The 15,302-nt window shown below is 42.3% G+C and overlaps 2 protein-coding genes across 2 annotated transcripts in view; both read right to left on the minus strand.

The window, feature by feature from the left end:
• The window catches only part of LOC146965670 (uncharacterized), a 310,932-nt gene that overhangs the window by 152,221 nt on the left and 143,409 nt on the right, over window positions 1–15,302 (minus strand). The gene's annotated exons all lie outside the window — the stretch shown is intronic.
• The window catches only part of LOC146965673 (uncharacterized), a 70,612-nt gene that overhangs the window by 11,692 nt on the left and 43,618 nt on the right, over window positions 1–15,302 (minus strand). Inside the window, exon 4 of the mRNA XM_085766361.1 lies at window positions 11,900–11,946. Coding sequence (XP_085622487.1) covers window positions 11,900–11,946 — 47 coding nt within the window. The remainder of the gene's footprint in view (window positions 1–11,899; window positions 11,947–15,302) is intronic.

Genomic DNA, 15,302 nt, shown 5'->3' on the forward strand with positions numbered 1-15,302 from the left:
TGACCTTTGACCTCTGGTCCTGCGTTTACGTCCCCCATGCAGCTTCTTAGAGGGAGGGGCTCCCTCCTCTCTGTCCTCACACTGATCCATGCTGCTGAGCTCACATCCACATCAGCTCACACACACTTTGTAGCTTCACCTGCAGAGGAAACACACATCATTCATCTGCACAGCAGCTCACATGTCCATCATGTCTCCAGCTGCTCCTCCACTGATTGGCTCTTCTCCTCTGCTTCATATCAGTGTCAGCTGAATGCAGTCACACAGCAGTGAGGAAGAGGAAGCTGCCATCAGCTGCTCTACTTCTACTATCAGTCCACTAGATGGCGTCATGAAGCTGCAGCCCAGCAACATGATCCATGGACCACTGTTTCCATCCACTGACACACACAAGGACTGAGATCCACTGAGTTGATGTGACACAGTCTCTGTGTGGACAGCGTCCCTGTAGAAAACCACAGGACCAAACAAGCTACACACACAACAACTGGGCCTCCACTTATTTCACCTCACAGCTCCACTATCACAACATTCACTCATTTCACTCTCCAGCTGCCACTGACACTTAGGGCCCTAGTTTGCTGGCGCAGCGCAGGTGGCGCAAGGTAGCGCAGCCGGTCTAATGCAAGTTTCGACCAGCGCAGCCTAGCGCAAAGTCAGATTGGAAGATTGGCAGATCGCGCTGCGCTGAGATAGGCGTGGCCGCGCAGCAGGTGGAGGCGTCACAGATTCAGCTTGGTGCAGTGCAAGTTTTGTGCGAAAATGTCCCGCCGAGGTTGCGCTGAAAGCTCGCCACCTCCAACCAGGTCTAATCTCAGCGCAGAGCGAAGCGCAGCAGGTGCAGTGGAAGTTTGACTGACTGACCTGCAGTGCACACACGTCACCTAGACCTCACAGGCAGATCTCCACAGTTCCAGACACATTTCAATGCAATAAATATCCACAATAACCACTATTTAATGCAACTAACGGAATCAACACGTGAATTTATATCTATATAGATTGTCCCGTCACATCTGACGTCAGATCAAAGCAGAGATCAAAGGCTGTGGCACGCGCAATGGAAACTCCACCTTAATTAACACAGCAGGGACGAACTGGCACTGAAAAGCAGCTGTGGATGTCCCAAGCAGGACTGTGAGGGTGGATGACTGCATGTCGCTGCCATACCACTCTGCCCTTGTGATGATCGCTTTATTTATTTATTTACTTATTAATTCATTAGCGGAGAGCGACCGCATCACGCAGCCGTAATGAAAAACAAAACACAAATCATCATCTCTCTTAGTCCACCACAACAGCCTCGGTATCAGATAGTCAGTATATAGCCTACTACAGTATACTCAGCATCTCTATCACAGAGAAAAAAGAGAAAAAAAGAGACGGACAGAGAGAGAGAGAGAGAGGAGGACAGAGAGAGAGAGAGAGAGAGAGAGAGAGAGCGAGAGGGAGAGCGCACGTCCTTTACGCTGATTTAATCCACATGGCGTTTGTTTATGTTGTGATTAGTGTAATGCGGCGGACAATGGATGGATGGATGGATAGTGTACACCTGTCATCTTGCTTACATATGGTTTGAATAAATGTGAGTTTCTTTATTAGTTTATTAGTTGTTGTTTCTTACATTGGGCAGCCGTTCTCAGTGTATCAGATCAATCCTGGTTAAGTATATTAGTAAACTCATTATTGGTCACTCTGAGCTCGGACCTCCGGACCAAAACAGCTGTTTCCTCCTGGGAGAGGTTCGGCCTCTGGCGTCGCTGTCTCCTCAGTCCATGTCCAAGTATAAAATGACAAACATAAAGCGCGCATCACCCGCCGCGCAGTTAAAGGTGAGGAGAGGAGCTCATTTGATTGGTGAAGATCTGACTCTGCTGTGTCAAACCCACTCCACGCCTTTCTCTCCTCCTCCTGTCTCCCTCCCGCCCTCTCTCCTCCCTCTTTGCCGTTTGCGCCGGTGGGAGGGACGAGGGGAGGGGCTGCGCTGGTCTAAGTCTGACTGCGCGGCCCAGCAAACTTGCGAAATGGACCTGGGCCACACCCCGTTGGCGTGGCGAAGCTGCGCTGCACTTAGACTTCGCTCGGTCGACGAAACTAGGGCCCTTATTGTCTCTGTCCATCCATTCATCGTCTACTCCGTCAAATGTCACAAAATACAGACAAATGATGCGTTCAAGTTCCTCTCAGTCTGAGGCCACGTCTTCAAATGTCTCATTTTGTTACAGCAACAGTCAAAGAGACAAAAATATTCAGTTTACAGTCAAATCAAACAGAGAAAATAAGGAAATCTTCAGTTTTTGAGGCTGAAAATTGAAAATTTCAGCTTGAAAAATGTTGATTGAACAACTGTTGCAGCTCTAAAACATTCTCCACAACAATATTGATGATTTGTGTCCAATAATCAATAACCCAGAGTGTTAGCTGTGTGTAACCACAGACATTTTTTTTCTTAACGCTTTCTTCTTTTTTTTTAATGGCGGCAAATAGTAACATCTATTGTCTTCTGGGGTCAAAATGACCTCAACAGGTTTGACGGCTAAAAAGCACAAAACATTATCACACACATTTATGTTTCATCTTCTTATTCAACTTCAGACCAACCTATTAATACTAATTTCACACTTTTTTTGTAATTAATACCTCATTTATATTAAATTATAACTATTTTCTGAGTTTCACAAAACAGAAAAATCTGAATAATTTCAAATATAGTAAAGATCAAAGGAAAATGAATTAATGGATTAACAGACACTGGTGTATGACAAACTTCCATCAGGATTTTTTTTGTTAACCCTTTCATTTTCTTTTTATGGCAGCAAATAGTAACATCAAAATGACCCCAACTGGGTGATGTGGGTTAGGGTTAAAAAGCACAAAACATTATCACACATTTGTGTTATAACCCAGCTGCCCCTCACCCAGCTGCCCCTCACCTAGCTGCCCCTCACCCAGCTGCCCCTCACCTAGCTGCCCCAGCTGCCCCTCACCTAGCTGCCCCTCACCCAGTTGCCCCTCACCCAGTTGCCCCTCACCTAGCTGCCCCTCACCTAGCTGCCCCTCACCCAGCTGCCCCTCACCTAGCTGCCCCTCACCCAGTTGCCCCTCCCCCAGATCCTGCCCCACCACTCTAAAGGGTTATTCTGCGTTCTTCCCTCACCAGACTGATGTCAAAACAGACAAAATGGGCCAAAAGTCAACGCACACATCTGCACACAACACAGTCTCACTGCAGCATCAGAGGACACATGCAGACTGGTTCTGAATGAAGACTGATGCTGAAACGTTGGTTCTGAATGTGCTGATGCTGTTAAATGTTCAATGTTTTGGAAATGAATGTTGATTTGTTTTATAACACAAATATGTGTGATAATGTTGTGTTGTGTGCTTTTTAGCCGTCAAACCAGGTGGAGTCATTTCCTGTTTTGTGAAACTCAGAAAATAGGTATTATTTCATATAAATGAGGTGTGAAATTAGTGTTAACAGGTTGGTCTGAAGTTGAATAAAAAGATGAAACACAACTTGTGTGATAATGTTATGTTTTGTGCTCTTCTGTCCTCTGGGGACAAAGAGTGTTACTAAATTCAATAAAACACACATAATTCAACCACATTGTTTCAAATTTATTTTAACTATTAACACCATAGTATTGAACAAATCCACTAACCCATCCACTGACTCTGCTTCTGCTCTTATTCCAGCTTCTACCCACAACATCCACACAACATGGAGGACACGGTTCTACCCACAACATCCACACAACATGGAGGACACGGTTCTACCCACAACATCCACACAACATGGAGGACACGGTTCTACCCACAACATCCACACAACATGGAGGACACGGTTCTACCCACAACATCCACACAACATGGAGGACACGGTTCTGTCGGTCCAGACTTTACAGCTACAGCTCTGACTCAGCTACAGTCACATTATAACAACACAACAACAACACAACAACAACACAACGACACGTTGAAGGGCAGAGAACTCAGGTAACGACAGGTGTTAACGAGGAAAACATTCAGACTGTTCAGTGATTTATTCATTTTAACTGTAGAATGTAAAACTGTTGAAAGGACAATAAACCATAAAGACTGACTGAAAAAAATATGGAAAGCATACATTAACGTTAAGTTGTTAGCTCAATGTCCTTCATGACCAAATTTGAGTGAGGGCACTTTAATAAAAGCAACTAATCAATTAATCAGGATAGTATATGAATATATTGTTTTCCAATACTTTAGATAACTAACACACCACACCATCAGAGTTATTAGCTATAGCTAGTTATTATGTCAAGTAAAGTTCATAGCAACCGTTCTGGACCATTTACAGTATTTTAATGAATGTTTATCCACACCATTCTGGAAAGCACATACCTGCTTAACACGGTATCACTACCTCCTTCACATGGTGGAGAGTCTTCCTCAACACTTATTTCAGCCTCCTCCTGCACCATAAGGGCACTGGTAACACGTGAAGGACCTGCTGCTGAAGCTGCAGCATCGCTGCTTCTCGCCCTTCTCGCTTTTTTTTTTTACTTTTCTTTTCCGTTTTCGTGCGCTGGTGCTCTCTCTCTCTCTCTCTCTCTCTCTCTCTCTCTCTCTATGACTCCTCATCATTAAAAGGGATTGGACGAGGGGGGGTCTAGAACATGCGTGGGTGGGACTCCTGGGCCTCTGTAGCCTCTCTGCTGTGTCTGCAGCTGAGCACTGTGGGCCGAGCCATGCGTGTCTCTCTCCCTGGGCCGAGTTAAATAAATATATACATTTAAAAAAACGGCCGCCTAAAACTCCCGGTACTCCCTCTGGCCAATCCGCCCCTGCTTTCGATCAACCGAGTTGAGGCTAAATTCAGACAGGATAACCAACATATCCCGGCTTAATCCCTTATCTAGGTTTCGAACAACAGGCCCCCGGTTCTGTCGGTCCAGACTTTACAGCTACAGCTCTGACTCAGCTACAGTCACATTATAACAACACAACAACAACACAACGACAACACAACGACACGTTGAAGGGCAGAGAACTCAGGTAACGACAGGTGTTAACGAGGAAAACATTCAGACTGTTCACCTTACCTTCACACGGGGAAATAAACTGCCACACAACCGCGTGGTGAAAGTGAAAGTAAAAAGTAAAAAGAGGAAGTGGGGGAGGGGAGGTGACTTCTGTAATCTGAGTAGACAGACTGGTGTTTTTACTGCTGTTTATTTCTACTACTGAACCATAAAGAGTTAAAACATTAATGATAATATCGATCTCCAGTCCGCCGCTTGTCAGAAGAACATGTGTGTGTTTCCCCTGTGTGTGTTGTGTTGTTGTGATGTGGTCAGGAGCGTCAGCAGGGGGCGACACTGATCCACTGCAGCAGGGACAACACCCACAGGAGAAGAACTGGGAGCTTCCTAGAAAACATCCATGGAAAAGCAGATTGTTTTTGTTTTTTGTGCTTTATTGAGGTGAGATGAGCATAACAGCATTATCTAAGCACATAACATAGACATATGTTGACATTATGCATTATACAGAAAGATAAAGGTGGACAAAGCAGACAGGGGGATCATGAAAAAAAGGAGACACAAATGACAATGACAATAAAAATAATGACAATTTTAAAAAAAAAAGGAAAAAACACAAAATAAACATTGCCAGATGATAAGGAATCCATCTTTCTAATAAAGGTTCTTAAGGAAGAGAAGATGGGAGAGGTCTTGGAAGATGGAGGGACTGCAGGTGTTCAAATCAGTGCAAAACCAGTGTAAATGTCAATGTGTTGTTGTTAGGGATCCATTACTTTTTTTTTTTTGGCTGGTTTATATCTGTTTTTAATAATCTACCTTTAACTAAACATATTTTCACTCTGTTCCTGTTGTAAAGTCGACGTCGTTACATCAGGGAACTTAAATCCATATCGCTGGTGTCAGGATTCCTCCTGTTACAATCAATCAATATATAGATTGTTAATCTTTAAAACCATGACGTCATGGTATAAAACCAGAGACGAGGCTCAGCTACTAACCTGCACACCGTGGTTTAAAGACTTCTTCATCTGCACAGACAAACACATGTTGTATATTATAGTAGAATATATAAATATAAATATAAATATAAGAGTGAAGGGCAGAGGCAGGTTAGACAGACGGACTAACTGTACTGTAACTACTACTTTTTGCTCAGTAGGGGGCAGTGTTTTGTTTCTTCTTCTTCCTGTTACACTATGCTCTGGTCATTATTATTAGAGAGCGATGCTGGACATAAGAGTTGCTGAATTATTACAAAGCTAAAGGGTGTTTGTGTTGTTTTTTCTCATGTGTGCAATAAGAGCAGTGTAAGTGTTATTTTTGAAATGCAGCTGAGCAAGTGTGAAAACCCACTGTCACTAACAATACCAACAATGTGATGTATTTGTTGTATATAAATACACAAACAGAGACGATGTGACAGGAAACCTGTTGATGATACAAGACTGAGACAGTGACGATGTTTAGACTGTGATAGAGAATCAAATCCATGCCAGATTTAATCTGAAACCTTGATAAATACAAATCTTCAAGCTGTTGTTATTGATGCTGCTTTTAGCTGATGTATTATTATTATTATTATTATTATTATGGTTATTATAAGAGTTGTTATTGGTTGATCTCAAACAGGAAGTAGCAGCAGCTGCAGTGTCTGACCTCTGCAGCTCAAAGAAGTAAAGAAATAGTTTTTATTCTTCTGTTTTTTGAGCTGGAGTCAAAGTGAAGAGTTTTTACTTGAATCTCTCAGCTGTTTAATAGATACAGTGCCTCCTCCTGGCCTCCTGGCAGCGTATTTATCTTCATTTCTAAACATTATTCTCATTTTATCATATTTATGACTTAGTTCAAGTGTAAATATCGGTTTTGAGACGATCGCATAAGAAAGAACTATATTCACTGCTTTTAAAGAGAACGGTTCTAATCTGAGTTTCATGTGGGGAGTGTTTGTGATGATGATGATGATGATGATGATGATGATGTGTTGAATGTGAGATGGCTCCAGAGATGTACCGACTGCATGATTTATAAACTATTTTTTCTACAAAAATTAAAAAATATATTATATATGATTGATGTTTTTGTCTGTGTGTGTTTATTTATCTGTGATCTGTAGAGATAGATCATCTGACCCCCCCCCCCTCCCCCCTCCCTACCTGACAGCACAGAAATAGGTTCATCATGTGAGTGGTAAGAATAGACCTGTGGTTTGTAAATGTCTCTGCTGCCAGTGGGCTCAGTTCAAGGCCTCAGTCCTCTCTGACCTTTGACCTGCTTTATGAGGCAAAGACAAACATCACGGCTGTGGTCGTCTCCAGAAAGCCAGGGAGAAGAACCATTAGAAACACTATAAATAATATTATGTAAGTTTAGTTGTAGGGTTAGGGGGTAGGGTTAAGATAAGATCGTCCTTTATTTGTACCACAGTGGAGGGGATTTACAAGGTTGCAGCAGCAGACAACAGTAAAGGAAGTATAGCACAGATAATAAAGAGCAATAGAAAGCAGTATTTGTAATAGAGTATGATTGATGAATAATAAAAATAAGAAAATAGGGTTACCTACAACTAAATTTGGACTTTAAGATACGATAAGAATTACTTTATTAACCCAAAAGGAAAATTAATTTATGGAGGTTTAGTCACTTTCTTTATATATTAGGCTAAATAAAACACTACTTTTCTAATTTCTATGTTTTTTTTGATAGTTTGTATGATGTTATGAATATACCTGCAGTAGCTTTAACTATGGGCAGGACCAACAGAGTAAACTTCTTTTTTTTTTTAGACACTTTTAAAAATGCCACTGAAACAATCCAACTGTTATTCCCACTACCGGTAATTAGCATAAATGATGACAGTCCAGGAAATAAAGTTAAACAGTTTTATTACAGAGGCTCTGGAAAACACACAAAACACATGGACGTTGTAGAAGATACTTTAAAATGTCTAATGTTTAAGCTCATTTCATTTTAACAACTGTACAGTTCAAACCACAGACTGAAAAAACCTACTAGAGTAGTTTTTATGATGAACAGTGACGGTTGAAATGGTTGCTAGGCGACAGGACGGGACTCCCGCTTTACGAGGGAACGGTAGATAGCATAGCTAGCTAGCAAAGTAAATCCTCCATCAGAACGATCGTCTCTTCTCGGTTCAGACTCGTAGACGTTGTCCTCAGAGACTCCTGGATCAGTACCACGGTTTATGGGTCCGTATCGTCTCATTTCCGGTTCCTGGTTGTTTTTAACTTTTACTCAGTTAGGTTGAGTATAACTTCTTTAGTTTAGCAGTTAGCTTAGCAACAATGAATGAACAACATAAAATGCTCAAATATGTCTTATTACTTCAACTCGCCCTAACTCCCTATAACCATAACCCTAACCTTCCGATTATGGAATAACCAGCTCACCCAGTATTCCTCCACACAGAATAGTACTGAGTGAGTTGGTTAGAAAAAAACACATTATTATCAGATTACCCTTAAATATTTGATGGAAACGGGGTCTACTTGGCAGGATTAGGCTAGAAATGGAACTTTATTTTAAGCTAATCACCAAATCAGCAAATGAAAAGGCAATTAAAACCATAGACCTTTGTAATATGTATAACCTTGTTGTATAATGAACATCACCCCTGGCACATGTTCTTTGTATTCTCATTGTATACTGTTCCCTGTATACGATTTGTACCTGTCAGCTTCTTTTAAATAAAGCTGTTGTTTAAAAAAAAAAAAACTTCTTTAGCTTAGCAGTTAGCTTAGCAACAATGACTCACCTCTCTGCTACAAACAGAGCGATTGAAGAGTTCAGTTTACCTCGAGCTGACCTGGGAATGACGCCACAGCCAAACTGACCGGCAGTTAGGTAAGTAACAAGCAGTGTTGGGCATGTAACTTTTAAAAAGTATTTAGTTATAGTTTTATTACTGAATAAATGTAACTAATTACCAGGAGAGCTAGCCTAACTATTGCGTTAGTTTTTGAAAAAATAAAATGCTCAAATATGTCTTATTACTTCGACTCGCCCTAACTCCCTATAACCATAACCCTAACCTCCCGTTTATGGAATAACCAGCTCACCCAGTATTCCTCCACGCAGAATACTGAGTGAGTTGGTTAGAAAAAAACACTTTATTATCAGATTATTTGATGGAAACAGGGTCTACTTGGCAGGATTAGGCTACATTTCTAAAATCAACCATATAGAGCAGACACATGCAGCCTCGATCTGTGTTTTTTGTTTTTTCTGGTGCTTTAGGTCGCCGCCCGACATGAGAAATTTTTCCGCCGGTGTGATTTACACTGACACAGGAAGAGCAGTGAACTGAGACACTGGGAGCTTCGGCTACAAACAAGCTTAAAATATAGACTCATTTAATTTTTTTTCGGAACAATTTCTCATGTGGGGGCTTTAATACAGGAGGGACATTACAGACGAGCAGTATGGAGGTATTTGGATGTTTTTTTGGGTGTGTCTTTTTGGACGAAGAAAAGTGGTGTCCATTCACAACCGTTATATGGACAAATACTGCTGCGCCGACCCCCCGTAACTCAGAGAAGGAACGGAGGACTCTGAAAATTCTCACAGCCCTTAGTTGACATGAGGGTGAGTAGATAATGAGTGAAATTTGAATTTTGGGTGAACGGGTGAAAGTCACACATTGGCAGCAGTGAACAATTTCAGAATAAGACGTTGATGCCGATATAATTAATTTATTTACTGATTCTTTATTAAATCACGTTGTTGTTTATTTCACATCAGATTATTTACATTCATGGATTAAATCAGTTGGTTTTTTAAACTCTTCTCAGTGATTCTCATAAACTTCTTCTTGTTTTTCAGGTCCCAGTGATTTTTCTGTTGCCATGACGCTGATGAGTTCATTATTAAACTGTGTTCATCTCTGTCCTGTGAAGACGACGTGAGTGAGAGACAGAGACAGACGTGTAGAGACTGAACTGTCTGTTCAACAGAGAGAAGGTTTCTGTGACAGGAGGAGACTCTGCTTCACTCAACACAGACTCACTGAGGAACCAGGATAGAGTCTAAACCCAGGATAGAGAGGTTGAGTGAAGGTGGTGTTGAAGGTGTAGAGGTGGATCAGTGAGTCAGAGGAGACTCTGTAGAAGGACAGAGAGCCAGCAGGACAGTCCACATACACTGCTACTCTGTTAGAGACAGAGGAGGAGGAGGAGGAGGAGGAGGAGGAGGTGATACGTGTCTCTCTGCCATTGTGCCAGACGTAGTAACCATCATCAGAGCACTCCAGACTCCAGGACTGATCGTTCCATCCAAACCTACAGTCTCCACCGACTCCTTTCCTTCTGATTCCTCTGTAACTCACTGATATTTGAACGTCTCCTCTCCTCTCGACCTCCCAGTAGCAGCGACCAGTCAGACCAGTTGAACACAGCAGCTGAGGTCGAAGGTCAAATCTGTCTGGATGATCAGGATATGACTGATGCTCCTCCACACCTGTCGCCTTCCTGTTGTTGTCAGACAGTTTGATCTTTGTGTTCACTGTGTTTGTGTTGATTGTGAGTGGACAGGAATCTGATGGAGAGAACAAGACACAGCTGCAGTTATTGATCATTGATCAGTTATTGACAGTTTGATGAAGACTCATGAGGTCAGTGATGTGACAGTGTGAAGATGGTTGAATGTGCTGCTTTGTTTCCAGTAGGGATGCACATTTTGAATTTCTTTTCTGACCGATAACCGACGCTTGTTAACCGATTATTAACCGTTATCTGATAAGATTACGCTCAAATTATTATTTTTTTGCAGTTAAAGGGATAGTTAAACATTTTTGACAAATTGGCCCATTGCCATAATCCCTATAGTCATAGCAGTAGGTTCGTTACCTTTAATTGCCGGTGCAAGCTATTTTTAGAACGGCGGAGCAGAGCCGTGAGCTGCTCAGAGCTACGCTACGGAGGCTCATTATGGGATTTCCTGGTTTCCCTCATCAAACTAGACTAGAGGGAAATTCATGCAAAATCGCTGATGCACGTTGCCTTCAGGGACAGTTTTTCATCATCAGTCTCTGCATTTCCCTCTAAAACAACTTTGTCTGGTAACGTTGTGTTATTATCTCATAGCGTGGTGAATGTGCAGCTCACAACTTGTCCACCAGAGCGTTGTGGAGTTGTTGGATTGTGTATTTGATGAGTTTGATGAGGGAAACCAAGAAATCCCATAATGAGCCTCCGTAGCGTAGCTCTGAGCAGCTCACGGCTCTGCTCCGCCGTTCTAAAAACAGCTTGCACCGACAATTAAAGGTAACGAACCTACTGCTATGACTATAGGGATTATGGTGATGGGCCAATTTGACTAAATGTTGAACTATCCCTTTAAATACACACGTGCGCTGTGACAGCTGATCAGTGCCACATCCACTCTGCTCTGTCTCAGCTGATCTCTCATATGGAGGTTAGATCGTCCAGTGTAGAACTGTTTTAGTTACAAAGTGCAGCCAAACACCAGACTGAAGGAGCAGCAGAGCTCCTCTGTGGAGCTGCAGGAGAGCTGCATCAGCCTCCTCTTTTATTTACTTTTTTCATTGTTTTTCAGTGCTGTAGTTACGGTGATGCACATCTATGTCTGTGTAGCTACATTTATGGTCTGACCTTCCTTCACGGGGGCTGCTGCACATACTGTCAGTCCTCCTGTGGAACTTTTTACCGCGACATATGACTGAAGGCACGTGGAAATCTGCACGTGTCGACACGCCCCCATGAGTTGACAACAAGGAGCTAATAAATAAATAACTGATAGTATTAATTGGTCAAAGTTCTTGTTATCGGTTAATGGTTAAACGGTTCAACATGTGCATCCCTCGTTTCCATGAATCAAAGTAAAAACAGACTTACACTTCCTCAGACCTGGTGTCAACCATGGGACTCCAGCAGGCTCCACCCTGAAAGGAGGAGGGGGGTCAGAGCAGCACCTTCTCTGGCAGCATGCACACATGGACATTACATGGCTCTCACACACACACTGTTTTATCACTGTGTTCACATGGAGGCTGGTATGTCTGGATGAACACTGAGCACAGAGAAGAAGGAGCTGGAGTCTTTATCTAGTGATGATACAGAGCAGGAGGAGACCAGGAGGAAACACTTCATCATGTCTTTTCTCCATCTGATGTCACTGCAGTGTGAGACACACACTTTCACTCTCTGACTCTCAAGCTGCACAAACACACGTCACAGCAAAGACGATGAAGACACAACAGGTGGAGCTGACCAGCCCAGATATCCCACAATGCACCAGGAAAGAAGAAGTGTGCAGCTGTGAAGAGTGGATGCACTGCAAAAACTCAAAATATTTCCAAGAATATTTGTCTTATTTCTTGTCAAAATGTCTCATTTCTAGTCAAAACTAATCTCTTTCCACTTAAAATAAGACTCATCACCTAAAATCAACTTTGTAGTGTTTTGTGCAGGAGGCAAGAATCAGGCCGGGCATGGCTTCATAACACGTCTTTACTTCGAGACTTCCGGGCAACAGACACACACACTACAGGTGCCGCTTGGGCTCAGTAAACACCTCAAATGTGTTGGCCAACCAAAACATAACACAGCAACTGTCTTTGCAGTAATAACCACAATGTAATAACCTACATTGTAAATCACTTCAATCTATTACAAACTTGTTTTTAGATAATTTTCTACGGTGGCCGACAAGGGCCAAACGGCCATCAACGGTCCAATACCTCTCAGTTCGAGAAAACAGCTTTAAGTACAGAAACGATGCAAAAAAACGAGGTACAAAAAGAAGAACGTGATGCAAATGAAAAAAAAGCCTGCTCCAAAACGCGCTGCCAAATAGAGAAACGATCTGCAAACCAAAACGATCTGCAAACAAAGAAACAATCTTCAAACCAAGAAACGATCTGCAAACAAAGAAACGATCTTCAAACAAAGAAACGATCTTCAAACAAAGAAACGATCTTCAAACCAAGAAACAATCTTCAAAATGAGAAACGATATGCAAACGAAAAAACGCTCACGGATGTAGGCTATTTTCCTATCATAGCTGACTAAACCACGGTGCATGAAAATACAGCGTGAACGGTAATGCTTTTATAAGGCTTTATTTGATTATAGGCTATATTTCGTTTATCACTGTACAAGGCTGCACGATTGTATTTTACACCAGATGTTAGAAGGCTGCACATTTGCATGTAGGCTAGATTAGCCTGCTTAGGATAGGAATAGGATGATTAGAGATTGATAAATTAAACTCCCGTTTTAATAGTAGGCTACATTAAAAAGTATACATGTATATGTGGCATTATGAATATGGCATGCGGCATAGGCTACATATAAATTACACATGAGCACGGCATACACACACACACACAACTGAGTGTGTGCGCGCATGTGGAATGAATGGGCATAGTAAGAATGTAACGTCTTGTAGCTACTGTAACCGTAGTGCTGTTATTGTTAATGACTCGATGTCCCATCCGTCTCTGTGTTACAGATGTGACAAAGGGGAGAGTGAATGCAATGCTTAGCAACCGTTGCTATGTGGCTACTCAGCTGATATGAGAGTCCGTCTGTGTGCCGCTGTATGAAAAGGTCCGTGTCTGTGTGAGTGTCCCTGTCCATGTGGGTGCGAGTCTGAGTCTGTGTGTCTGTGTGAGTGCCGGGGGCGAGTGCGATACAATGTTGTAGAGTAGTAATAATGTAACGTGTTGTAGCCTACTGTAACCGTTAGTATTGTTATTGTTTAATGACTCCGATGTCCCGTCTGTCTGTGTTTTACAGAGAAGAATACATAAATAAATAAACGGCACATACAGTAATGTGAAGCATTGTACAGTGATAATATATTAGGCCTAAATAAAAGTCAACATTCCCGCTGTATTTGCACCGTACTTCAGTCAGCTGTAGCCTAATAATAGTCCTGTGGACGTCAGAACTATTAGGCCTACAGAGAGGGACCGCCCACTGTCAGACCTGGGACTCTGCCGGGAGCCCGTGCCCGTGTGAAACAGACACAGAGACCCAGGTCTGACAGCGCAGCGAGGAGAACAACACGTGAGGAAGATGAAGATGAGCTAATGAACGATATGAGCTTGGTCGCTATGTGTAAAAAAATAAACGGAGGGATTAGAAATAAAAGCCTGCCTGCCTCGAATAAAGGCTGTTGGCCGTAAGGGGGGGGGTGGGGGTCATTTGAAGATCGTTTCTTGGTTTGCAGATCGTTTCTCTATTTGGCAGCGCGTTTGATGATGATGCAGCACGTTTTTTCATTTGCACCACGTTCCTCTTTTTGTACCTCGTTTAGACTTGTATTTGGGTTTGTGATTTTGCATCGTTTCTGTACTTGAAGCTGTTTTCTCAAACTGAGACGTATTGGACCGTTGACGGCCGTTTGGCCCTTGTCGGCCACCGTAATTTTCACTTGTTTCAGACAAATTTTCACTTGAAATAAGTAGAAAAATCTGCCAGCGAAAGCAAGTTTTTTGTGCTTGTAATAAGAAAGAAAAACTTGTGTCTAAAAACAAGCTACTTTATAAATGTGATGAGTCTTATTTTAAGTATAATTAGATTTATTTTGACTAGAAATGACATTTTGACTAGAAATAAGACAAATATTCTTGGTAAGATTTTGAATTTTTGCAGTGTGGTTTCAGTGTTTGATGAGGAAGGAAACACACTCAACACGTTTGTTAGAGCTCAGTGAAACACACAGTGAGTTTAGTGAGAAACACTGAGTGTGAACACAACTTGTGTTTGTCTGAAGAAAACTCCACAGGAAGCTGAAGAATGAGGCTGTGAGCAGGTTTCCACAGGAGCTACAGCAGCAGTGAGTGGATGAAGGAGCTCTAATAGAAACCATCTGATCACAGTGACAGGATGGATCAGGATCTCATGATCAATGACTCTGTTCTTCTCTGCTCTTCACACAGATCAGCTGCAACACACTGACTCACTGAGATCAGTCACATCATGTGGAATAAAGCAGCCGTCCTCAGGACCAGTCCTGAGCTCCATCAAACCTGTCCACACATTTTGACTGGACTTGAAGTCAGAGTCCAGAGGAAGCAGAGAAACTGTAGAGCAGAGAGAAGCAGGCTCAGCTCAGAGCACATGGACTCAGACAGGAAGTGAAGCTCCAGCTGCTGGAGACTTTCATTAAGGAGCCACTTTGTGGCTTCATCTGATCTGGAGTCAGCACACACACAGTCTGAAAACAGCTGTTTGACCACACACACATTCAGCCACAAACACTGATTATTACACTGTTCACTACACTCAC

Source organism: Trachurus japonicus, chromosome 21 (genome assembly GCF_045865225.1).
Source record: "Trachurus japonicus isolate A0001 chromosome 21, Traja_1.0".
NCBI lineage: Eukaryota > Metazoa > Chordata > Actinopteri > Carangiformes > Carangidae > Trachurus > Trachurus japonicus.